Genomic DNA, 25,907 nt, shown 5'->3' with positions numbered 1-25,907 from the left:
GTCACTAAAATTCCTCTAATCTGTGGACGACATCTTGACATTGAAAATGACAATCAGCTGTTTCATTCATTACTAGAGTGTTATTTCACCTTTTCTGTTCTTTTATTCGAAATATTTTAAATAAACATGTAAATAGTCTGTCTCCATAAACGATAAATATGTTGCCTGTTAGACTTATAATAATATCTAATAGCCAAAAGTTAATGTTATGTCCAACACGGTCATTAGCAGACTCGAAGGTTATTCAGCCGCCAAATCCAACAAAAATTTCCAGTGACATGGTTGGACCGCCAGATCCCGTCTCGAATTTAAGGAGAATTGTATTCAAGCAAGCGCAAGATGAGACCGCTTTAGAGCGACGATATAGACGTATGAGAACAGAAGTGCAAGAATGGAATCAAGAGTTTTGGACTCGGCATAACTCTAGGTTTTTTCAGGTAGTATTTATGTAATGAATAAATAAAAATAGTGATTGTTGCATTTATTGAATTACGAAAGAGATATATATGAATGGAGATTATTAATAAATAGCTGTTAAAAGTACCCAATTGTTGAAAAGATTGCTGAATGTGGAAGAAGCAAAAGAGGTTTGTTTGAATCGAAGCATTTGGCATTCCATTGTTTCTGCCTACCCTAATGGGAGACAGGCGTGACAGCAATGTATGTATGTATGTATAAATAGCTGTACCCACTGTTATACCTGTGTAAATTGTTGTATATTCTATGTTTTAGGTCGGGATATAACCTATCCATATACCAAATTTAATTTAAATTTGTTCAGCCATTTAAACGTGATTGAGAAACAAACTTCCAGGCATCTTTCATATGTGTAATATAAGTAGAATTAGACAATTAACAATTGCCAATTATTGTATGAAAATATTATGTTAATATTTAATTAATGCACCTATAATGTTATACTCAAGCCAGCGATCTTACTTACATTGTGATATGGTATCTACTAATTTTGTATTTATGATTTCAGGAAAGGGAAGAATATCTTAAGAAAAATCTACCTAAAGGCAAACAAACTTTATCAGCAGATGAAATGAGTGTTTTTTACAAAGCATTCCTGGACAAGAATTGGCGGTCACATATTACATACAATATAGAATGGTATAAGAAAAATATAAAGTTACTGGGACTAGCTATTCAAGTTAAACTTAATAGAGTGTTTAAATTAAAGAATATAAAATAAAGTGATTTTTATTATGCTCCTCACTATTGGTTTGCCCTATTTTTTTTTTAAATGACATAATTAGAATACAATAGAAGAGAGAATAGAATAGAAGTTAATTTTAATTTTCATCATGTAAAGCAATAAAAAACATGTTTTTGAATCACTGTGTGCATATCACAGCCTCAATCTCAATTGTTTTTACTTAATTTTTTTAAGTAGTTATTACACTCGCAGAACCACATTCTGGAATGGCAAAATCTTTAATTACTATATTTTTGTATCAATAATTTCCTTTATGAAAATAGACTACTAAGATATTATGTATTATCTATTTATGTATCAATGTTTTAAGTATGTGAGGTATTTTATAAAATTAGGGTATGATGAGGCTGACATATCCTTATAGGATAAAAGCCTCTAAATAAAAAAGATAAAAAAAAGTAGTTATTAATATACCACAACAATTGTCAACTGAAGTCTGAATCACACTTTATCATCTCATTTTATCGAATTACATTAATCAACTTTTGAAATCAAACCATCCATCCATAACAAATCAAATAATTTTGAAAGATAGCATGATGATAATTAAGATTGTGTTCATCCAAAAGAGAATCCAAGATCCAAAAAAAAACCCATTAAAATTTGTGGTGGCAAATAAACCGGTTATTTTGATAATAAAAACAAAACTCCTAATTTTGATAAAATTTCTATGGAACCAATTCTGTAAAAATATCCTTTACGGATAAAAGAGAATTTTCCAAAACGGTTCACAACTGACGTAGTTGTGAGGTAACAAACAAAAACAAAGTGCAACTGAGTTGAGACCTTCCTTTTTTTTAAAATTGGTTGAAAATAAAATCGATATTACCATAGATTATGTTAAGATTATTTCTAGGTGAAAACTTTGATTCTTCATTTGGCATTAGATATTATTTGTCATATTGATATTATAAATTATGTTAAAATTGCACATTTTAAATACTTTGTATTAATTTTTTATTTTACTTTTCGACCTAATAATTTACTATTTAAGACCAAAATCGCCCTTAATAAATTACCATCTTAATTAGTTTTCCCTTTGGACATTTGCCTGACTAGCGCCCCTACATTCAGCCCTAATTACTGTGCAAGCTGCATTCTGCATAAATTACTGGCAAGTAGGCTTACACTATTTAAAAATATTTTATCATGTTGAAATGTCATACTGTGTCAGAGTTTTCGTAATTTACAAAATATGATTTCTATGTATTATAAATTTATGGTACAGAATCCATGGGAGACTCAATGTAATATATAATAGTTGATTAAGAGAACATACATAGCATACAATTTAAAATGTATATAGCTTTCAAATGGCTAATTGGCTTATGCTCGGTCATGTGGATCATGATGTGTAGTGTCGACATATATTTGAAGAAGAGTAAGGAAATTCGAAAGTCAGGTAAATTCTGCATATTGTTTATTAGCTGTATCTCGCAACTTTGCGTGCGTTAGAAAAAAAAAAACAATTCAATTAGTTTATTTAATAATAAACAAGTTAAGCTTAAAATAGCATATATCATATAATAATACCAATTATCTTGTCTTCAAACGAGGATACTCTGTGTCTCGAGAGACTAGGCAATGGACATTAAGGGGGCACATATCAGAACGTCCCGATTTGATCCAATTTAGAATAGTTCGTTTCCTAAAATGACCCGATCGAAAATCTAGAGACTCAATTAAAGCAACAAATTTATTATACGAACTTTTGCCTATAAAATGAAACTATTACAGAATTTAGTTTTACTAGGCAATTTGGTGGCATAAGACTCATGCATATAGTCTCTCTGATAATAGGTTACGTGATCAGAGGTGAATTCAAGAAAAATATTTGCAGAGACTGTGTCTAAACCGCTTGACCAGCATTGTAATATCTAGTAGAAGAGGGGAAAGGTATTATTAGTAAAGAGGTCTAATTGACCCATAACTAGTAATATACTTCATCAGATTGACCTCTACGCGGTTCCTTTTGGAAACCATTGTAGTGAAATTCGTCACAATGGGCTAACTGACCCACTTTTATTGTCACCTATCATCCCTCACTGGTGTCCCGCCAGCATATACCGATAGCGCAGGCGGGGTTACCATTCCATTATTTAACTATTAAAAAAAGGTCTTACTAGAATGTCAACCTCCACGCGGTTCCCCCTGGAGACTATTGTAGTTATTCTTGAATTCGTCACGTTAGACTAACTGACCTGCTTTCACAATTACCTATATTATCTTTCATTGGTGCCCTGCCAGTGTATACCGATTGTTCAAGCAGATTTACCATTCTATCAACACCTGGTAAAGGTACACAACATAAATTGTTTTAGTTCTTATACCCGGCGCTGACTATAGTTGATCTACCAACTGTAATATGGCTTTGGGATAGAGTGAGAGAGTGGTCTATCTAAGCGCAAGATGGCAAGGAGCGCCAAGAGGTCAAATCGCAAAAACAATTTCTATCGTAAAATAAAATTTTGATGACGCCTTTTCAGTGGCGCGATAGCTGTGTTGATATTTACAATAAAAGTTGATTTTTATTAAATTAGGAATCATAACTATTATTTATTTAACATAAAACCGAAGTAGAAGCGACGACCAAAGAGCAGTAAAAGACAATCTCGCTCTAATCAAAATATACATCGTCGTTTACTATAGTCATAAATATATAGTCAGTTATCAACTTGCACTGTTTAATACCTAATCTCTTAGATTATCCTAATCCTTAATTGTTAATTTTTAGATGTGAGTCCTAAAATGTTTGGATTTGTTTTTGAAAATACCACAATGCCGGTAAAACAAATAACACGAGTCCATGTTGAAAAGTTTAATGTATTAAATAGCAATCAAAAACAAAATATGGCTATATTACATTACATGACATTCCTTGCTGGCGCATTTATTGTATTTATATACAACAAGAAGAAAGAAATCATCTTATGTACAAAATACATAGTCGCTAAAATTAATTTATATATGTCAGCAACGAATTTAAAAAAATCCGCCATTATTAATGGAGTTGCTATGATTAAATTTTTATTTAAAATATGGGTAATTGTTAGAGAAGTTGCATACAAATTTATAAAGGGCATATATACGTTAAAAGCCAAAAGAAACGAAAATCAACAAAAAATAAATATTATATTACTTAAAAAACTAAAAGAGATAGGAGAAGAACGAAAGAATCTTGGGCAAATATTGATTGCAGCGATTCACGAAAATAAGAACATAAGATTGCAATATCAATTACAATCAATGGCGAAAAATAGACTTTTACGACATATAGATGACACACAGAAAAAAATAAAGGAGAGCAGATCTAGGTATGTGAGTTTTCAACATTTATATTTGGTTACACATGAGGAGAATATTTTTTTAAAAGCTCGTGTGAGGAAGTTATCACTAGAGAAGGAAGATGCAGAAAAAAACCTTTTACGATTAATAAAAGAAATATATAAAACAAAAAATACTGAGCTTAAGACATACTGTAGTCGTTTTATTATCAGAACCAATGACAATCTATTGAATTCGGACGTAAAGGCCGAGATACAAAAATTTTTAGAAAATCCCAGAAGACATACTACAACAGTTAATTCGAACCGACAGTTTTCGTTACAATCTCCATGCAAAATAAATGATACAAAAACTTTATCTTCATGTTCTCATTCTAACATTACCGAAAATATGCTACAGGAAATCGATAATTTAATTCCGTTAGTGTCAGATGCTCCAAGATTAAAAGGTCTCCCTGGAGAATATATTTGGACTGTTAAAGATAAAGATGGCATAATAGAAAAATTATACGAATATGATTATGAGTCAGATTTCGATAATGGTGATATTATTCGAAGAATTAGACAGTATTCAGTCTATTTCGATAAAGATTGCTTATTGGATTGTATAAAGTAAGCTTAAGACTGCAAATTAATTTTCTTGTTATGAATATTTTGATTTGAAATCATATATTTATTTTAATTTATAGTTCCAGAAGTGTTATTTGTGGAGCGACAGATACCGGAATACAAAGTGCATATGCGACTGTGAATTATCCGATTGCAAGTAAAAGATTTTTGACAGGCTCTGAAATTTTTAAAAAATTTTTGCAAGATACTAATAATATTGTACCTTCGTCAAATATACCGAAGCCTCCTTTGCTTTTTGTATAATTTTTATAGATTTATTGAAATTGTAAAAAATAAAATTCTATTTTGTTTCAAGTTTAGTTTATCTGTTTTGACTAAATTTTGCAGAATAATTTAACATAGGTAATATAATTATATTTTATGTATGTGTAATCGATTTTCAATATTTAAACGATAGATATTTTCTAATAGTACGTGGTTACACATTAGCGTATTTAAGAGGCGGAGGGAAGTATATGGGGCAAATGAATAAAAAGTTGAACTGTTTTTGTGAGGAAGTATTTATATGGAGACTATAATCGGATGTTTGGAGTACATATGTACCTTTTTTAGTTGCCAAGCCTCAATCTTAAATAAGGCAATGCTGTTAGACAAAATGAACGTTTCTCTATTTTACAAACAGGCATCATCTACAGTTTATTTACGTGACGAAACATAAAAAAGTTAAAGTAGGTATTTAAACATAGAAATACTTAATGTTGAATATATATATTTTCGAATCTTAGATTTACCACTAAAGATATACTGCACATACAGACAAACACCTTAACAGAATTTCGATCATAAAATATTATAAATGATATTATCTGTGCCTATACATACGAGTATGGTGGTAATTTGTAAATAAAGTGGCAACACAATTACTGTCTACCTTTAAAAGAGCTATAATCTATATAAATTTTGATTGTAAATAATAAGCTGTTGATGCGATTTTAGGTTTTATAAATGGTAATTATTCAGCAATAAGGTAAGAATAAATATTAAGTTTTCGTATATTATTTAATTTTTGAATTTATATATTATTTATTGAGGAAAGATTAAAAATAGTACGTTAAAACAATAGACTGCATGACGCCTATAATATTGACAGATAAAATGTTGTCATTATAATATTACATTTTTCCCTACAGACTATTTTAATAGATTCAAAATACTGAATACATTATGAATGAATTGCAAGAAGTAAACATAAGAGATATTAAATGGAAAACCATAAAACAGCATGATCTTGACTTGGACTATGCTGTAGTAATATCAAAGACAATTGCGACGAAACTATTTCAAGAATTAGAAGATTCATTGCAGTATTTTGTTGGAGATTTAGCAAAGATAAAGTACGAATATTTAGTAAAACGTAGTTCATGTATTGCATGCTTGATGTTTAGTGAGCTATAGAGAGGGCTATGCTTGAAGTTTCGTTACATGATAGAATACGAAATAAGAAAATCAGAAGAACGAAAGAGACTGATATGATTGTGACAATGTATTGGTCATATAGCTTAAAGAATACCTAGATAACTGTTGAGAAAGAAAGATGCTCGAGTGGAAAGTACGTATAAGCAGTCATAATAGAAGTCACTGTTAACAATAGAATGTGATTTTTATCTTAAATTCCATCAAAATTCACGTATAATTAGTCTAAATGCTGCCATAAACATTCTCATTATATATAATATAAATTTATATATTTATTTAAGTTGCGAAATTTAATTGAATCTTTTTACTTATAGGGTATTTGGCAAAATATACCCACTACCACGCCAACAGGTGGCATACGGTGATGTTGGTATCACATACACATATTCAGGCATCACTGTGCCCGCATTAGCTTGGCCTGAACCCGTATTAGCTTTACGAGATTACATTTTTAAACTAAAGGGTATACAGTATAATTTTGTGCTGGTAAATAGGTAAGCACATTGAAGTACTTATGATATATTATTTGTAACCTATGATTAGTTTAAGAGACTTTTGTTTTCTAGGTATAAAAATGGCCTTGATCACATAGGAGAACATAGAGATAACGAACCTGAATTAGACTCTAATTATCCTATTGCATCTGTATCTTTAGGACAGGAAAGAGATTTTATTTTGAAACATAAAGATGCAAGAAAGGCAGGCAGAGATAAAAAAACAATAGCACCAGGTAAGTGATTTATTTTAAATCTTCATACTTATTAATTGTAACTGAATCGTCAATGTTCCGCAGTTTGTAGAACATGTAACGTAGCAAACGTGCTTCGTAAGTGACGGTTTGTTTTGCTTTGGAATTAACGTCTTCCTCTTGAAACGGGCTCTCGATAACGGTGCTTACGCGTCTACCGTAAGTTTCACAGCCTTCAAGGAACTGCAAACAATCTTTAATAGTGTTATCTTTTACCACGATCAAGTGTTTTGCTAGATTTTCAAGGAAGGACAAAAAACATCTTTTAGCATAGAACCATGTGTCGGTACCCAAACGTTTATTAAACGGCTCCAATGATTTGATTACTCTTGATATACCGAATTCATAATTTCCCTTGGCACAATATAAAGTGCCAATGACTAGGTTAACAATACACAAATGGTAAAATTTCTTCTGAGGATCCTCAAATATCTGCTGTTCTTCTTCTTTTTCTATTTTACGCATAATATCTTCAGCTTCTTCGTTTTGTGATGTCATTATGTAAGATACACATAAATTAGCTAATACAACTGCGCTTACGTCTAAAATATTGTCGTATTGTTTTTTAACAATCGGCTCATAGAAGCTAGCCGCCTCTTTGTATTTGTTTTCTTGCATAAATAAGACATGGGCAACATTGAGACGCCAAACATCTGATTCGTTGCAAAATTCTACGGATTTACGAAAAATCTTTTCCACCTGGCCATAATTTTCCATATCCCAGTATATTTTAGCTTGTGCCATAACTACAGGTATATATCTCTCTAATGCCTCTTCGTATTCGACTACGGCTTTCTTAACTTGGTCATTGTCGCCTTGTGATCGACTTTCTTGAACAACTTTTGTAAGTTTTCTGAGTTGTTCTGCATGCTTGGAAGCAATGTCTTCATATTTTTGGAAAGCTTCTTCAGGTGATGTTTGGCTTGTTATAATTGCATCTAAGAAATCGTACAAATATGGTGTCAAGTATTTGTAAGTGAATTGAGCATTTTCAGCCAAAACATCAGCTGCTAAATCGTAGTATTCAAATTTACAGTACAAAAGTAAAAGATTCGCAAAAGTTTCAGGCGGAAAAGGGTCTTGCTGTAGTAGAAAATGAAGCTTTTCAAACCCATCAGTTGGTTTAATGTCAATTGAGGTTAATGCCAAATTGTGTAGTGTAATAGCATCCAATTCATGTTCATGCCTTGGAGGCATATCATTTAGTGCTTCTCTAGAGGCCTCTACATTTTTAAGTTGATATTCTATTGCTGCCTTTAGATTAAATACTTCAGTAAGTGCAGTTTCATGAAGAGTCAAAGAATTACCAACTGATTTAACTTCAGATGTATCAGCTTGCATGCCTACAGCTAATTCTGGATGATCTCTGATACCTCTTTCTATTACCAAGGTGATGTGTTTTAAAGCTTGTGGATATTCTTTAAGTCTAAAATAGCAAAGTGCTATGTTGTAATGAAGATGTGCGTTAAAACCTAATACATTTAAGCTCCGTGAAAACTTCTGCAATGCTTCATCGTATTGATTTTCCTTGAAAAGTAGACATCCAAGATTAATGTCTTTATCCGGATCTTCTGTTGGATAGGAGTCCACTAGTGCTTTAGCGGAAATTGTGTCTTCTTCGCCATATTTAATTGCAGATTGCAATTTGATAACTTTCCTCTCTAATTCTGGAGAGGAGATTTGCATTGAAACTTTATATGCCTCGTCAAACATTGAAGCCTCATATAGGGCTTGAGCAAAGTATAGTTTATATTCTGGTATATCTGGGTGCATCGCTGTTAATTGCTCATAGCAATTAGCCGCTTCGACAAATGCTTGAGTTCTATAGTAGCAATATCCGAGAAGCGAGAGTCCAGCGCGATTTGGAGTGAAATTGATGGCGTCATTTAAAGCTTTGATAGCATCCTCATACCTTGCTTCTTTTATCTGCAATAATAAACAAATTTCAACATAGGATGATAGAAACAGGAACCTTTCGAAAAATAACTGTGTTGTTTACTTCAAATCTATATGATAAGAGGGAATGAAGTCCTTTTGTTCAAAGATTATCGGAGTAGATTATTCACAGATATAACATAACATATTAAACAAGTGGAACACAAAAGGACAAGTTGTTTCACGTAAGCGGCGAGTGCTATTTTTTATTAATCAATATCGATCCAATATGCGCAATGCGTTTTGATATGTTTACTAGTGTATGTCCTTTTCATGTCCAATATAGGTTATCTATGTGTGTACCTCGAGTTAAACTACTTTATATTATTTATATGAATCACATGATAGGAATTCTTGTTAACGCATAAAGAAACCCTGTGTTAATATTAGACACGTGTGCGTCCATCGATGTTATCAATGCTGGAAAGTGGAATGGATATTATCCCGGGGACCTACCTAAGATAATTAATAATCTATTTTGTTGGCGTTTGTAACTGAATCGTTTAAAAAGACACGCTCAAAAAACGTCATTGGTTATGAATTTGAACACTGATGTATAAAAAACTTCGAGTGACAACTCACGCCCGTTAATAATAAACTTCGTTACCATAAAATTATTAATAGATTAAAAAAAATATTGATAGTTTAAATACATAATTGGGACTTAACGTAAAGAAAGACGTGGTGCAATCTACGTCGAAACGTCGGCAATAAAGAGAAAGAGGTATGTAGGTACTATTCACCTGTAAAGGTTTTTACATCGCGTTAAATCTAGATTGTGTATTTAAAATATGTGTAAATAACTCAAGTTTAAAATTAACAATTCACAGTTACATCACGGAAGAAATGTTATCAGTTAAATACACTCAGCCTTGATAACACAGATGTAGGTTCTTATCCTATCTGAATGCATTTTTCAATCTGTTAATATTTAATAACCCTATTAATAATAAATAACAACTAATAATAGCTAACAAAAAGTTCACTCGTTTTTGAGACTCGATGCTCTATTTATATAATCTAAGGTACCTATTAAAAAAACACCTTCACTCGATCCCCCTTTCAAAGTATTGTATTGTATTGTATTGTAAAATCTTTATTGTACATAACTCAGATTAAACACTGGTAAATGATTTAATATACAATGGCGGACTCATCCCATAAAGGGATCTCTTACAGTCAACCTTTGAGAAGCTGAAAGAAAACTGTAGAATGTATAAGGGTAATAACCATACGTACGTACGTACGTACAATTAAAGATAAACTAAATAATACCCAGTAAAAAAAAATTTAATATATAATACAATAAAAACAGCTCTATATACCTACATATGTAAATAATGAAAGTACATGAATAATAATATAACATTAATACATAAATAAATAAAAACTTACACATATATATACATATATACATAACAAATACATATTTTGATTAATTATTGATAAATTTGTTACGATGGCCCACTTGACTTATTTCATTCTCACCTACCGTCCTAAACAGGTGTCCCGCTAGCGTATATCGATAGCGCAGGCGGGTTTACCATTCCGTTTTCACAAATTAAAAAAAAGAACTTAGTTAAGGAAATATTATCCCGTTTGTTACATTATTTCATTCATCATCATCATCACATCAGCCTTTAACTGTCCACTGCTGTACATAAGCCTCCCCCTTGGGGGGTTTTGCCAGTAGTTGCCAAGCTACTTAGCTAGTTAGCAGGTGGATTAGCAACCGCAATTAGACTTTGGATATGTTTTAAGAAGGACGCTGCTGCTCATACCTCGATCACCCTTAGTCGCTTCCTACGATACCCACGGGAAAGGAAGGGGTGGCCTATTCTACGTCGGGACCGTACGGGCAATACATTACAATTTTTAAAAGTCATACTTGTTCTATAATATTTAATCATTAATATAACTTCACGTCGTTAATCTAATCGCGACTTCGTTACACGAATTATGTTACTTAACTATCATGCAACGGCGACTGCATGATAACGATGATCGTTTATCACAAGATTAGTAATATATTCTGTTTGAATATGTTTATTTTTTTATAATTTCATAGTTTTGTTTTTTTTTTCATGCAATTTACAAAGGCGAACAAATTGATGGCCTACCTAATAGGAAATAGTAAACGTCGCCTATAGACATAAGCAGTACCGTGAACATACCAGAGTATACTATTTCGCCCCCATACGTTGCCATTCCTAAGGACTAAGGTGTTATACCTACTTGGTAAATTCATTGCCATATCTCACCCTTCAAACCGAAACACAGCCATGCAAACACAACTGTTTCACGATTGAAACACGAATGGGCCATGGTATTATTTTAATCCTTTTCACAATTTGAAAAGAGCTTATATTACAAGAATACATTTAAAGTGATTAGATTTAAGACTAGGTATTTGAAAATTTTCGACCTTTGATCCCGACATGAATAGGTCACCCCTTCCTTTCCCGTGGGTGTCGTAAGACGCGACGAAAGGAGCTTAAGGATAGAGGGATGGACAGTAGCTAATGTTTTTGGGGGGAAAGGGATTGTTACTAATGGAGACTAAGAATCTTATTCCTAGCAATATACCTAACCAGGTCGACCTACTCGCGGTTCTCCCTGGAAACTATCATGGTTAATTCCTGATGAATTTATCATGATGAGCTAACTGGCCTATTTTCATTCTCATCTATCACCCTTCACTGGTGCTCCGCCAGCGTATCCCATTAGCGCAGGCGGGGTTACCATACCATTTTCACCCATCAAAAAAAAAGTAGCTAGTATGTCTCTTAAAAGATCACTAAAAGTTTAATTATATTATTACATTGTTATGTAAGATTTAAGTACAGATAATACTTTACGTTATGTTTGTTTTTTTTTTATGCTTCCGCATTGTCTAGTTATTTTTCTATATTTCCGCGTGGGAGCGGCTCTTGATAGATTAATTTATCGTTTAAGATAGAACTCGTTTTCAATCTCTGATTAGGCAAACACTAAGTGTTATTTTAGCACAACATGATATTCGACAACGATACGATGTTATTAATATCTAATAAAATATATTTTAGTTCTACAAAAAAGACCGACTTCTATTGTGATAAAGCCTGTTTAATTTTGATTTAAAAACTAAACCACTGAACTGATTTTGAATAATTAATTAAAATTGAAAGAATTTTCCAAATCGGTTTATAAGAGACAGAGTTCTGAGAACACAAATATAAAAAAAAACATATAATCGAATATTCTCTATTTGATTATATTTCTTTTCTTTCTCTTTTTTTGAAGTTATTGGGAAAACAGTGACTTCAATTGTAACAAAATAAGTATTTTTATTTTAAAACAAAATGTATGGGCAACGAATATTTAATTTTTTTATGTATTTTTGTAATGGTATGTTAATTACGTCTGCACTATCGATACACGCTGGCGGGGCTGTAGTGAAGGATAGTGAGACGAGGAAAGGGTGATGATATGGCAGGTACCTAAGTCGCTCCATGTTGACAAATTTATCAAGAATTATCATGTTGGTTTCCAGAAGGAATCGCGTGGAGTCGATTTGAACGGGTATAGGTACTGCTAGCAATGTGCCACAGAATCCTCGTTACTAACAATCTTTTCCTCCTTCCTCTAGAGTTTTGGTAATAAGTAATTTGATTATTAGGTTTTACAAGACAAACTTACCTAGTTTGTTTTTTTCTTTTAGCTATGGCTTTAGTTTTTAGGGTAGCTATTAGCTATTTTCAAGTTTAATTAAAAAGGAAATCGACGCGGAAAAAAACAGGAATATAATGACAGAAAATTTAGGAATAGGGTTACAGGATCAGGAGAGTTGAAAGAGAAAAGGAACTTATCTAGTTACTTTAATATTTTGTTTTATAAAGTATTTTATATTATGTATAATCTTACCATAGTATAAATAGTTTTAGTATACTGGCCATCTTTTATTTGTAAATAATCCATTTCTAAGTAATAATGAAACTTTTGAACACTTGAAGGAAGTAATCACCGAAGAGTATATTGTTAAACACTTCAGCATTTGATAAACATTATATCATTACGTTTTGGATTTGGAAATGTTTTTCATTGTATACCTTAATCCGTTGTCATGCCAACAAAGTTTTTTTTCTTGAAATATATTGAAGTACAATAATGGTTAATATATATAAAAATTAATATATTTATTTCTTTTTATTTGCAGTGAAAATTAATCTCGAGCATGGCAGTATTTTATTTATGAACCCACCTACAAATGAGCATTGGTATCATTCTTTGCCAATACGGAAAAGATTGCCAGGACCAAGAATTAACTTCACTTTCAGGAAAATTAGAACGAAATAAATATACAGATTATTTATACTCAGATCAACATTTTTTGGTAATAAAATAATGTCCTGTTTTAATATTTTATTTTGTACTTATTTCGTACTTTCACACTTAAGAATATCTTTAACAAACCGTTATCAGAACAACTTACATACTTATTTATTTTTCTACAGATAGACACATAAGGAATATAATTAATTTTCTTTATCGAGAGGGTAGGCACTGCCTTTCGATTATACTACTACCTATTTTAGAAAAAAATGTAACATCAAGAATCCGACTTTCAATCAGAATAGTACTTCATTTAAACTTCAATCACTGTCAGTCATAAGTTAGACTGACAGATGGTTCAATCATTATTCGTCATTGTCAAAATATTTTTTGTTGTCATTAGGAGGTTTTAGTGTTTTAATATTTTTTATGCAATTTGTGAATTTTAATTCAATTATAGACATATTTTAATAAAAAAATTAAACAGTGAGTACCTATTGATAATCTTACTTCTTTGTTACAAATTAAATTAATCGTCAGATGGGTAGCTGGAGAACTTTTAATATTGACGTATATTCGTTTGGTTATCGGGGCCACTTAAGTACATTTTCCTGATAACAGAAGCCTATATAACGATGAAATTCGTTCAACGACCAGCCGTTAGAATTCGTATTGCAATGAATGCTATTTCACAATCGAAAATCCGTGTAAATTCTGGGAATTTTTTGCGGAGATGGGCTGAGGGTAGTAACCTTGTTTTTGGGAGGGTATATGAGTGCAGAGCATTAAAATTTGTCTAATTGTAGTAGGGTAGTTGTTTGGGATTAATGTTGAAATTGTAATAATGTTGTTCGCGCCGAATTTGCAGCGTTCTTATAAGTATATATTGTTTGCATCCAAGATGCCTCTGCTGAGGTTCGAGCAGAGCGATCTCAAGTGCAAGAATGGTTGCGATTATTTCGGCAATCCGCAGTGGCAGGGATACTGCTCCAAGTGCCACCGGGAACAAATGAGCAGGCAACGGAGAGCTGGTATGTTTATTTTTATTATTTTTTAATTACAATTTTCAATACAAATATTATTTGTTTTAAAACATGACTTAGTGTTAAGTATCATGTCAGTTTATAATTTAAATATAAATTTTACTTGTTCCAACTATACTTTTGGATTTACATTGTGAGGGCTAGTATACACAGGAACTATATTATCATACAGAAAATGCAGTTAGAGATAATAACTAAATAAAAAATTTATATATAATAATAATCAGTTTCACAATTCATCACCATAAAATATAAACTAAGTATAAACTGGTATTTTTTTTTTATTTTATTTTATTTTTTTTTATACGACTTAGAATGGCAAACAAGCTGACGGCCCACCTGATGGAAAGTGGTAACCGTCGCCTATAGACAAGAGCAGTACCATGGACATAACAGAGTATACTGTTTCGCCCATGATACCCCCCATGCATTGCCATTCCTGAGGACTCAGGTGTTATTCCTCTGTTCCCAGTAAATTCACGCCATGGTATGTGGATTGTATGGGAGTCACATGCACACATTGATTTGTTGCAGTACATTTGAGATTGTTGTTGTATCTGGTTGCACAATATATCTTAAAAAAATCTGTCTCACAATATTCATCTATGATCATTTCTAAAATGGCTAAACCAATTTTAGTGCAGCATAAACGTTTATTGTTCTTCAACTTTCAAAATAATCAACTTGAGGCGATAGTTAGATTAGAGATAGAGATCTTGATAAAAATAAATTTATTCGGAAGGTAGCAAAAGCGGCAAAAGAATGTTTGACAGGTCAGCCAGTGTAATATAAAATGTGAAAATTTATATTTATATACTTATTTATTGCTCTGGCATTTTTTTATCAATGTCATTAGACCATGTAGATTAACACATACAATAAAATAATAAATAAATATGCTTATAGCTGTAACACCTAATGAGGTACTTTTTTATTGTAATGTGAGTGATATTTTTATATTATGCTTAGTGCATGATATAAAAATACCTAAATACAACCATTTATGATACCCTCACATATCATAATTTCAAATTTGTATGCTATATGCTTCTATAAAATTCATGTTAAATCTTTTAAGTCAGCAAAAAGTATTTATTTATTTTTTGGAAAACATACAGCTGAATTACAGTCAATACATAATCAAATTTATATCTATGTTAATATAATTTGTTTTTATGAATTTTATTTTGAGTTTTTCAGTTAGGCAAATGTAGCCATTTATCTATTACTATATCTATAGACTTGAAAACTAGGCTATAGTATTCTCAAACTTGCTAGTTAGTATTTTTTTATACAAACATGTCATAAAGGGTGACAAATATGAGAGAAGGAAATCTCATTACAATTGTATCTATTAAATCATATAGCAACCTATCTGACCAGTATGTGGTGTTGCCACAATGCATATTTTTTTCACAATTTTGGGTAGAAATCTTTACAATCATAAAGTTTAGAGGTTTTTTTATCATTTGCATAGTGGTTACATGGCAAAACATAGTAATAACTGGTGGTGGTGGTGAAAGTGGACGAAATTGTATCAATTTGGATAAAAGACAGATTGGCATTTTTATATTTAAGTAAAAATAAAAAACACATTTTGTAGTGTTCTGTTATAAAAGTAGACTAGTATGCCCTTAACACAGGTTATTATATTAACCTATTTAGAAGCCCAGTTCTAAAAATACAACTACTGTACTCATTTAAAATTATCGTAGCATGCCTTATTAAGATTACTGGTGACCCGAGAGCTGGTAGCTACTTTGCCCAAAAGATAAGTTTAGCAATCCAAGGAGGTAATGTTGCCAGTATCTTGGGTACACTGCCTCGATGTGATGCGTTGGGGGATTACTTATAATTATATAATAGTATTTAAGAAATTGCATATTAACTTTAATTTATTGATGTACTGTAATGTTTAATAATCCAAAATTTAAAATTATTAATATTAGTACTGTAATGTAAGAAACGACAGTTATAATTTTTATTTCATGCCAATTGTATTAATTGGTTGTTATAAATGTATGGATGAATAAACTGTTGCATAATTGGACTCAGTTTCTATTTAGACTATCAGTATGAGGAAGTAAAGACAAGGAAATAGATAATGTTTTATATAACAACTTAATACTATAATAATATATTTTACTTAGATGTATTTACATTAATTTAATTTAATCTTATTGTAAAATAGTGCCAACACCGTGGGGTGAGGACCTGGTGATCTGTAACACAGGTTTATCTTAATTCAGACACCAGTTCTTCACAGTACATTAACTTATGTAACCTCCAAAAATAAATATATTAGAATATAATAGATGTACAACTGGTATTGTGAAGAGAATAAACTTATTATATTTCTATTATATTATAGCAATATTCATATCATCATATCAGCCTTTAACTGTCCACTGTTGAACATAAGCCTCCCCATTGGGGGGTTTTACCAGTATTTGCAATGCTTAGCAGGCGGATTGACAACTGTAGTTAGGCTTTGGAGATATTTTAAGAAGGACATTGCTGTCCATATCTCGCCCTTCCTTAATCTCCTCTTACGACATTCATGGGAAAGGAAGGGTTGGCCTATTCTATGCCGGGTCTACATGACATATTTATATAAATATTCATATCACTAGGAGTAATATCTCTGTATGAAATTATTGTATCTACTATGGAATGTGCTTCTGTGGGGGGGAAAGGGATTGTTAGTAAGGGAGATGGAGAATCCCATTGCTAGCAATATACCCAACCAGGTCGACCTCCTCGCGGTTCCCCCTGGAAACTGTCATGGTTAATTCCTGATGAATTCACCATGATGGGCTAATTGGCCTGCTTACATTCTCATCGATCACCCTTCACTGGTGCTCCGCCAGCGTATCCCGTTAGCGCAGGCGGGGTTACCATACCATTTTCAACCATCAAAAAAAAAAGTGCTCCTGTGCGAAGCCGGGGCGGGTCACTAATTTATTATAAGTATTGTTGTTGTGAAAGTGTATCCTAGTTAGCTTCTGCAAGCAGAAATAAATGCATGGATATTAATGAATCGAAAAGTACGCTATATTTATTTTACGGATATCTATTTATCTGTAAAACATGTTTAGGTAACTGATAATATTGTGTAGAAAAAATATGTAGGTTAATTATATTTTTATTAAATTTTTTTATTAAATTAATTTTTAACTAATTATTTACATATTATTTATATATTTTTATTCATAATATCGTCATAGTCCTAGAATACTGATGGATCTGACAAATATTACATATATAGATCCGTCAGTATTCTACGACTATGACGATATTAATTCTCATACCTAAAGTATATAGTTGACGTCATATCAGCTTTTTTTTTAATGAGTGATAATGCGATGGTAACCGTCCTCTACGCTATCGGTATTCACTGACGGGGCACCAGTGAGGGATGATAGATGAGAATGAAAGCAGGTCAGTTAATCCATCGTGTCGAATTCCACAAGAATCAACCAAGATGGTTTCCAGGAGGTTTATTTCCGGTTGAAGGTCGACCTGATATTTTGCTAACAGTGAAGCTGTTTTTTTTAATGCATGATTAATGGAATGGTTACCCCGCCTGCGTTAACGGTATACGCTGGCGGAGCACCAATGAGCGATGTTAGGTGAAAAATGAAAAAAGCAGGTCAGTCAGCCCATCGTGATGAATACATCTGGGACTCAGCACGATGATTTTCAGGGGGAACCGCGTGGAGGTCGATCTGATAGGGTATTTTGCTAACAATGAAGCTCTTAGATCTTCATTACTAACAACCCTTTCACCCCTCATGTCAGTCGTTATCTGTACACTGTTGAAAACTGTTGACCTCCCCCATAGACTATCATAAGGAACGGTATTGTTTCCTATGGCAGTATACCATTAGAGGATTTTGCTAGTAGTTACCACGCTTAGTAGGCGCGTTGGCAACCGCGGTTTAATTTTTGGCGATGTTTTTAGAGAGACGTTGCTGTCTATCGCTCGACCATTAAGCACCTTTAGTCGCCTCTTACTACATCCACGGGAAAGAGAGGGGTGGCCCATTCTATGCTGGGACCACATGACAACATACAACATATTTCTATATTATTATAATATTTTTTTAGAAGTTATAATATAACCTCTGTCCCATTCGTGTTTCAACCGTGAAGCAGTTGTGTTTGCATGGCTGTGTTTCGGTTTGAAGAGTGGGATATGGCGAGAATTTACTGGGTACAGAGGAATAACACCTGAGTCCTCAGGAATGGCAACACATGTGGGGTATTATGGGTCAGACAGTATACTCTGTTATGTCCATGATACCGCTCATGTCTATAGGCGACATGAAATTTGTTTGATATTTTAAGTTGTATAAAAAAAAAAATAATAATCACAAGCAATACAAAATAACGACTTGGGTCCTCCATGACTTCCCAAATTAAATCAAATTGTTAATAACTCCCCTCCATTACAGAGAAAGCATCATCAGCGACGCTCCCGAAGCCTGAACAGAAGAAGGCGGACCACGGCCTGAAGCTGACCGCGCGCTCCTCCTTCTCCAAGTTCGAAGAGAAACGGCAGCGGCAAAGCGAGACCCTGAAGAAAGCCAATCTTCTCAAGTTTACAGTTTTTAAGAAGAGCAGTACAGGTAAACATATGGCAACGTGAAACGTTAGATTATACAGATCCACGAACACTCAAGTTGTGGAACCTCCCTGTCAAGGTTTTTCAAAGAGACTACAGCATGGGGTTCTTCAAAAGGGGGTAAAGAGGTTTTTTTAGGGTAGGTAACGCGCGCGTAATACCCCTGGTATTGCAGGCGTTTATAGGCTACGCGTAACAGCTTACCATCTGTTTGTAATGTGGGCCGTTTGCCACCTCAGTGGTTTAAAAAAGTCTTTGTCATGTTCCACCATCTCTCTTCTTCGTCCTTCTTTTTGTTCGGTTTCCATTTGGTTTATATGTTTGCCATTAAATATGAATCCAGAAAGTGACTGTGTAAATGCCGTCTACATGGGTTATGGTAACCTTTATCGACCTTTATTTCGGAAACTATAAGTCAGCACGAACCGGAGGGAGACTTTGTACAAAAGTCGATTGTTTGGGTCTGTCCCATTCGTGTTTCAGCCGTGAAGCAGTTGTGTTTGCATGGCTGTATTTCGGTTTGAAGGGTGAGATATGGCGGGAATTTACTGGGTACAGAGGAATAACACCTGAGTCCTCAGGAATGGCAACGCATGGGGGTATCATGGGCGAAACAGTATACTCTGTTATGTCCATGGTACTGCTCATGTCTATAGGCGACGGTTACCACTTTCCATCAGGTGGACCGTCAGCTTGTTTACCATTCAAAGTTGTATAAAAAAATGAGAATCTTTAATTTACAGTTATGGAATATTGTGATTTAAAATATATTTGTGAAGAAAATATATAGAAAATTGACTCTTGTTCATGCTGGTATTTGCTTGTGTGAGGCCGCGGTGTTGCTTGACTCACCTGTGTTACGTGTATACATTTGTACATTGCTCATATTGTCCTACACCTACCCTTTATATGTCCTTTACTTTTTTTTTTAATGGATGATAATAGAGTGGTAACCCCGCCAAACGTGCTAACGCTATACGCTGGCGAGGCACCAGTGAAGGATGATAGGTGAGAATGAAAAGACAGGTCAGTTAGTCCATCGTGATGAATACACTTGGAATTCAGCACGATGGTTTCCAGCGGGGACCACGGGGAGGTCGACCTAGTTGTGTATATTGCTAGCAATCGGACCCTTAGTCTTCATTACTAATAATCCCTTCCCCTCTGTTCTTTATTTTGGATTGTCTGGAAGAGATTGCTTAGCGATAAAGCCTCCTTTTGTACCATTTTACCTCAATTCATGGTGCTGTTCATGTAGGATCGACGATCACTATATTTCGTCAAGTGGGCCGGCAGCTTATATATATATATATATATATATATATATATATATATGTATAGTGTAATTTGTAAGCAATTTTGGAAACCTATTAATTCAACACATTCAACGAGTTCCTGAGAAGCGAATTTTTAAATTTTTTTTTATACTAATTCAGATGACCACGACCACACTCCAGAGAAAAGGCCACCCGAGTTCAAAATACCGTCAATGGTCAACGATGGAATGAAACAAGATTTCCGCGCGCGTTTCCCGAACTTACCGCCACAAGTGGACAGAGATTCGCGCGTGTTTGTGCACACTTTCATCATGGACGTCATGAAGTGCGCTAGCGTGATGACTGTCGATGAGCTATCCGAGAGAGTGCAGAGACAATACCAGGTAAGTTATCTTTTTGAAATTATTTTTTAAGCAATATAGAATGGCAAACAATCTGATGGCCTACTTAATGGAAATTGTAATTGTCGCTTACAGACATGAACAGTACCATAGACATAACAGAATATACTGTATCGCTCACAATACTTTAAATGCGTTGCCATTTTCAAGGACTAAGGTGTTTTTTTTTTAATGGATGACAATGGAATGGTAATACCGCCTGCGCTAATGGTGTACGGCAGGGCACCCGTGAGGGTTGATAGGTGAGGATGAAAACAGGTCAGTTAGTCCATCGTGATGAATAGACCTGGAATTCAGCACGATGCTTTCTAAGGTCGACCTAGTTGGGTATATTGTTAGCAATGGGACTCTTAGTTTCCATTACTAACAATTCCTTCCTATTTACTGTTATATATATTTAATTATTAAATTATTATAGCTGTAAGTTTCATTCAATACTAATAAATAAATAAATAAGTAATATAATAGATAGATAATTTATTTACATTATTTACAGCACACAAATTACAATATATATAGATATACATAAAGAGCGAGATAACATAAATGATTTAAAAAAAATACATAAAGCTAAATACAATTTTTCGTTTGTACGTGTACCATAACAATACAAAATGGTCACAACTCAGTTTATTGCTTCGCCCTCAAAAGAGCAAAGCACTGATATTGTGTTGAGGCCAAAGGGAATAGGGTAACAATAAAACAATACTACCACAGATAGACATATATACAGTAAACAGACAGATATGACAGTTTATCTAGCAAACAAATGGAACATAGAGGTAACTTGCTGAAATGTCTAACTTTTGCCTCTCAATTAAGAATTTTTGTAAATTAATTTTGATAGTGGACTTAGTGGCAATAATACATTCTGATGTAGAAAGTTGATCACAATCCTTGTCCGATAGCGTTTTATGAAACACATGGACACGTCGCAACACTTCGCCAACGTGGAGCCCGACACCAAGGAACAACTCATGGACTTCGTGGAGAAGCACGCCATGACGTATTTACACGAGTGAGTACTCACCATGATGTTTATGTACTTATATGAATAACAGTTTTATTTTTAAAATGTCACGTCTTTCTCAATTGGACGCAAAGAGAGACGACGTAAAAGTTTGACCAGCAGCAGTAATATATTACAATTACAAAAGCGATGGTAAACTTGCATGGCCTTATTGGTAAGTAAATTATATATATAAGAATAGAACAGGATGCCATTTAGAGCTGCATCAAGCATCAAGATCTGCAAATAAAATAATAAGTATGAATACCCATTTTTTTTTCTCTCTTTCTCTCTCTCTCTCTCTCTCTCAATTTTTTTCTCTCTCGGATATCTTTGGATACGAATATTTGGCACATCACTACTGTTTTCTACGTATAATTTACTAGAAGTTTTTCTCAAACATGCTTGGAAATGTGAGTATTATTTTGATAATCTTCTTCGAGATAAATGAAAAATGCCGTACTGACCAGATACATGCGGGCAGCGGCCGGCAAAAGTTGTATGAAAATCCATATCTGTCGTATTTTGCGGCCAAATAAATTACTATGTAAACTCATATCTGTCCTGTAATTTAAAAATGGAATGACCTTTTACTTTGAAATATGGCTACCAAGGAGGTAACTAATAAAAGGTTTTATTTAAATTTCGAACTGGTTTGCAAATAGAAAGCTGTTATTGGAAAAAAAAAACGAACATTATGGCGTGCGAAAAATGATTATTGTTCGTTATTCGTCATTGAATTTAAAAAGTAAAATTGTGTTTTTGATTTCCGCGCATTGTTTGAGAAAAGTACTATACAAGCCTTGGCCATAATTAGGCATTGATGGACTCACATATGTGTGCCTCGGCTACGCCTCGGTCCACATTTGTACGTTCGTCCATCAATGCCTCAGTTGCTGGTCGCTGCAGTAATGTACTATTATTTTGGTACCATATTGAGAAGTAGTCAAACTAATTGATTTTTCTACTTCCGAAATTCACTAGTTATTTGATGAGAATTATTTTGTTTAATTCCGCTACCGAAAACAAAATATTTCTAATATTTTAAAATACACGTGTACCAAGTAGTGGGTAAAAAATTGGTAATATCTACATATATTTTGCCAGCTTACCGTCCATCGTGTTCTCTCCTATCGGCACGGACGACGAACGAGCTGACCGCGCCATGTCCGAGCGGATCCAACAGCTAAGCTGGGTCGGCGAGAGGCACCTCGAGTGCAAGCTGGACAGGAACAGCGCCTCCTGTCGTCAGCTGTTGTACAAGGCAATCAGTGGTTAGTGTTCAATTATCTATTGTATTTGTCTAGATTTTATTGTTCAAAGTTTCATACGAATATCGGTGGTAAATACTGGTGCCTTATCATACGGGTTCTTCGGATGTCCAGTTTAGGCACCAGAGGGCCGACCATGAAATGTTTTCCGAAATTTCGGATCCGAACGAAACACAAATTTGATGTTAAAATTACACGATACGTACCGTTTAAAAATATTAAAAATGCTAAAGTATCGTTCATTTGGACTTTTATGGTAGGATTTATGACAAATGAAATCTTAAGCTCTATTTATAGAGCCGATTTTGGTACGAACAAAAACGCGAAATTGAGTCTGAAACTTCGGAATTTCATTTCATGGTAGGCCCCCTGGTGCCTTGTGATACGGCTTCTTCGGATACTCAGGTACCAGTTCTCTACAACTTTGATGTATCTATGGTATTATTTTACGTGTTTCATTGTACTAAAAAAATTTACATTATTATTAAATTATACTTTAATGTAATAACTACTGGTTTAACTATAGTTAGGGGGGAAAGGGATTGTTAGAAATGGTTTGGAACAACCCCATTGCTAGTAATACACCCTATCAGGTCGACCTCCACGTAGTTCCTCCTGGAAATCATCATGGTTAATATTTGTCGAATTCTTCACGACGGGCCGACTGATCTGCCTTCATCATCATCTATCATCTATCACTGGTGACTCGCCAGCGTATACCGATAGCGCAGGCGGGGATACTATTCCATTTTCACTCATTAAAAAATAAAAAAAAAACTTAAGCGTTATATTTGAAAATGAAAAGAAAATAATTGTAATCAATTAATGTTTCTTTCGTCATGATGGGTGGACTGATCTGGCATCATTCTTACCTATCATTACTCAGATACCCTGATGCTGGTATACTGATAGCGCAGGCATGGTACATACAATTTACATGCTATTAAATAAAAGTCCCTGTTACCAACAATCTTATCCTTTTATATCTTATCTCTCACCAGAGGGAGACTTTGTACAAAAGTCGATTGCTTGGGTACCTCTGTCCCATTCGTGTTTCTACCGTGAAGCAGTTGTGTTTGCATGGCTGTGTTTCGGTATGAAGGGTGGGATATGGCATGAATTTACAGGGTTCAGAGGATTAACACCTGAGTCCTCAGGAGTGGCAACGCATGGGGGGTATTATGGGCGAAACAGTATACTCTGTTATGTCCATGGTACTGCTCATGTCTATAGGCGACGGTTCCCACTTTCCATCAGGTGGGCCGTCAGCTTGTTTGCCATTCTAAGTTGTATAAAAAAAAACCATTCCCGTATAATTTGTGGCTGTATGTTTGTATTGTGGCAGAGTTGCTAAGCATGGACAGCGCGGCGTCCCCCGGCGGCAAGCTGCGGCAGGTGCGGCGCTGCTGCCGCCACGTGTTGGCGCTGTGCGGCCGCGACGGAGCCCCGGCCTCCGCTGACGACCTGCTGCCCGCACTCATATTCACGGTTAGCTGCCATCGTATTTTTAAGCTTTTTTCAAAAAAGGAAATTCTCAGTATTTTTTTTTTTCAATCTTTTATTTAACTTGAAATGTATACTAGTTTGTCGTGGGTAATTTTTCCAAGCCAAATAAACAGAGGCTCTTATCCGGTTTTTACTGCAATTGTGCATCAAGCACAATATCAGTATCAATGTTAAACAAAGTTATCCAAAGTTAAACAAAAGCCTCTCTCATACGGAGGAGGGGGGCTGCCAGTAGTTGCCAAGCTTAGCGGACGGGTTGGCAACCGTAGTTAGCCTTTGCAAACGTTTTAAGAGGAACGACGCTGCCAATCCTTCGGCTATTAAATTCCCTTAAGTTTTTTTTTTAATGAGTGATAATGGAATGGTAACCCTGCCTGACAGTTAGATCCCATTACTAACAATCCCTTTCCCCATTCCCTTTAGTTAAGAGATGACCTCTTACGACACCCATGGGAGGGGGGAAAGGGATTGTTAGTAATGGGGTCTAACTGTTCCATTGCTAACAATACATCCTATCAGGTCAATTTCCACGCGGTTCCCTTTGGAAACCATCGTGGTTAATTCTAGCGTAATTCGTCACGATGGGCTTTCATTGTCACCCCTCACTCCTCACTGGTGCTCCGCCAGCGTATACCTGTAGCGCAGGCGGGTACCACTCCATTATCACCCATTAAAAAAAGACACTCATGGAAAAGAAAGGGGTAGTGCTTAAACACAATTAATACGTAATTTCAACCTTATTTGCAGGTGCTAAAGGCGAATCCGCCGCGGCTAGTGAGCAACATCAATTTCGTGACTCGATTTTGCAACGCACAGAGGCTGATGACCGGCGAGGGCGGTTACTACTTCACTAACTTGGTAAGCGTTACAGTTTTACTGCTCTGTCTTACATTCAGTTTTTTTTTTATGGGTGAAAATGGTATGGTAACCCCGCCTGCGCTAACGGGATACGCTGGCGGAGCACCAGTGAAGGGTGATAGATGAGAATGAAAACAGGCCAGTTAGCACATCACGATGAATTCATCAGGAATTAACCATGATAGTTTCCAGGGGGAACCGCGAGGAGGTCGACCTGGTTGGGTACATTGCTAGCAATGGGATTCTCAGTCTCTATTACTAACAATCCCTTTCCCCCCAAACTTACATTCAGTTAGGTCAATTCAGTAGAAAACAGCGCCATCTTTGTCTATTGGTCAGTATAGTTTTTGTTCACGTAAATAATGTTTG

The 25,907-nt window shown here is 34.4% G+C and overlaps 4 protein-coding genes across 5 annotated transcripts in view; 3 read left to right on the top strand and 1 right to left on the bottom strand.

Annotated features, from left to right (window-relative positions):
* The first annotated feature begins 41 nt into the window (after positions 1–41).
* Positions 42–1,199, top strand: LOC113522373 (COA8 family protein CG14806, mitochondrial). The gene is made up of 2 exons (XM_026908047.3): positions 42–437; positions 986–1,199. Exons 1-2 carry the CDS (start codon positions 159–161, stop codon positions 1,196–1,198), a joined length of 492 nt encoding a protein of 163 aa, XP_026763848.2. The 5' UTR covers positions 42–158; the 3' UTR covers position 1,199.
* Positions 1,200–2,393: 1,194 nt separating this feature from the next.
* LOC113522371 (uncharacterized) lies at positions 2,394–5,414 on the top strand. The gene is made up of 3 exons (XM_031912535.2): positions 2,394–2,624; positions 3,957–5,118; positions 5,196–5,414. Exons 1-3 carry the CDS (start codon positions 2,519–2,521, stop codon positions 5,377–5,379), a joined length of 1,452 nt encoding a protein of 483 aa, XP_031768395.2. The 5' UTR covers positions 2,394–2,518; the 3' UTR covers positions 5,380–5,414.
* A 1,729-nt stretch (positions 5,415–7,143) lies between these two features.
* Positions 7,144–25,907, top strand: part of LOC113520926 (rab5 GDP/GTP exchange factor) — a 25,745-nt gene continuing 6,981 nt past the window's right edge. The window contains exons 1-9 of one of the 2 annotated variants that reach the window (XM_052902824.1): positions 7,144–7,282; positions 13,431–13,607; positions 14,448–14,577; positions 19,047–19,220; positions 20,653–20,876; positions 21,803–21,912; positions 23,011–23,177; positions 24,520–24,662; positions 25,428–25,538. In XM_052902824.1, coding sequence (XP_052758784.1) covers positions 13,482–13,607; positions 14,448–14,577; positions 19,047–19,220; positions 20,653–20,876; positions 21,803–21,912; positions 23,011–23,177; positions 24,520–24,662; positions 25,428–25,538 — 1,185 coding nt within the window. In that variant the 5' untranslated portion in view covers positions 7,144–7,282; positions 13,431–13,481. Of the gene's footprint in view, positions 7,283–13,430; positions 13,608–13,915; positions 14,033–14,447; positions 14,578–19,046; positions 19,221–20,652; positions 20,877–21,802; positions 21,913–23,010; positions 23,178–24,519; positions 24,663–25,427; positions 25,539–25,907 lie in introns of those variants that run through there. The other variant, XM_052902873.1, reaches the window with a different exon arrangement.
* LOC113522374 (tetratricopeptide repeat protein 30A) lies at positions 7,278–13,389 on the bottom strand. Its single transcript, XM_026908048.3, has 2 exons — positions 13,139–13,389; positions 7,278–9,226 (listed from the first exon to the last, which is right to left on the bottom strand). The coding sequence occupies exons 1-2, from the start codon at positions 13,190–13,192 to the stop codon at positions 7,292–7,294; spliced, it is 1,989 nt and encodes a 662-aa protein (XP_026763849.1). The 5' UTR covers positions 13,193–13,389; the 3' UTR covers positions 7,278–7,291.

This window comes from Galleria mellonella, unplaced genomic scaffold (genome assembly GCF_026898425.1).
Source record: "Galleria mellonella isolate WM207_F2 unplaced genomic scaffold, CSIRO_AGI_GalMel_v1 utg103, whole genome shotgun sequence".
Lineage (NCBI taxonomy): Eukaryota > Metazoa > Arthropoda > Insecta > Lepidoptera > Pyralidae > Galleria > Galleria mellonella.
The sequence above is the reverse complement of the archived record's forward strand: the minus strand, read 5'-3'. Positions and strand labels throughout refer to the sequence as shown.

What these genes read in the sequence shown, in the direction of transcription:
- LOC113522371 (XM_031912535.2), top strand. Translation starts at nt 2,519, where the DNA reads ATGTATATAGCTTTCAAATGGCTAATTGGCTTATGCTCGGTCATGTGG. An exon ending in TAAGGAAATTCGAAAGTCAG is followed by an intron (nt 2,625 to 3,956) that starts GTAAATTCTGCA and finishes GTTAATTTTTAG; the next exon opens with ATGTGAGTCCTAAAATGTTT. An exon ending in TGCTTATTGGATTGTATAAA is followed by an intron (nt 5,119 to 5,195) that starts GTAAGCTTAAGA and finishes TTTAATTTATAG; the next exon opens with TTCCAGAAGTGTTATTTGTG.
- LOC113522373 (XM_026908047.3), top strand. Translation starts at nt 159, where the DNA reads ATGTTGCCTGTTAGACTTATAATAATATCTAATAGCCAAAAGTTAATG. An exon ending in ATAACTCTAGGTTTTTTCAG is followed by an intron (nt 438 to 985) that starts GTAGTATTTATG and finishes TTATGATTTCAG; the next exon opens with GAAAGGGAAGAATATCTTAA.
- LOC113522374 (XM_026908048.3), bottom strand. Translation starts at nt 13,192, where the DNA reads ATGGATTATTTACAAATAAAAGATGGCCAGTATACTAAAACTATTTAT. An exon ending in CTAAAACTATTTATACTATG is followed by an intron (nt 9,227 to 13,138) that starts GTAAGATTATAC and finishes TTATTATTGCAG; the next exon opens with ATAAAAGAAGCAAGGTATGA.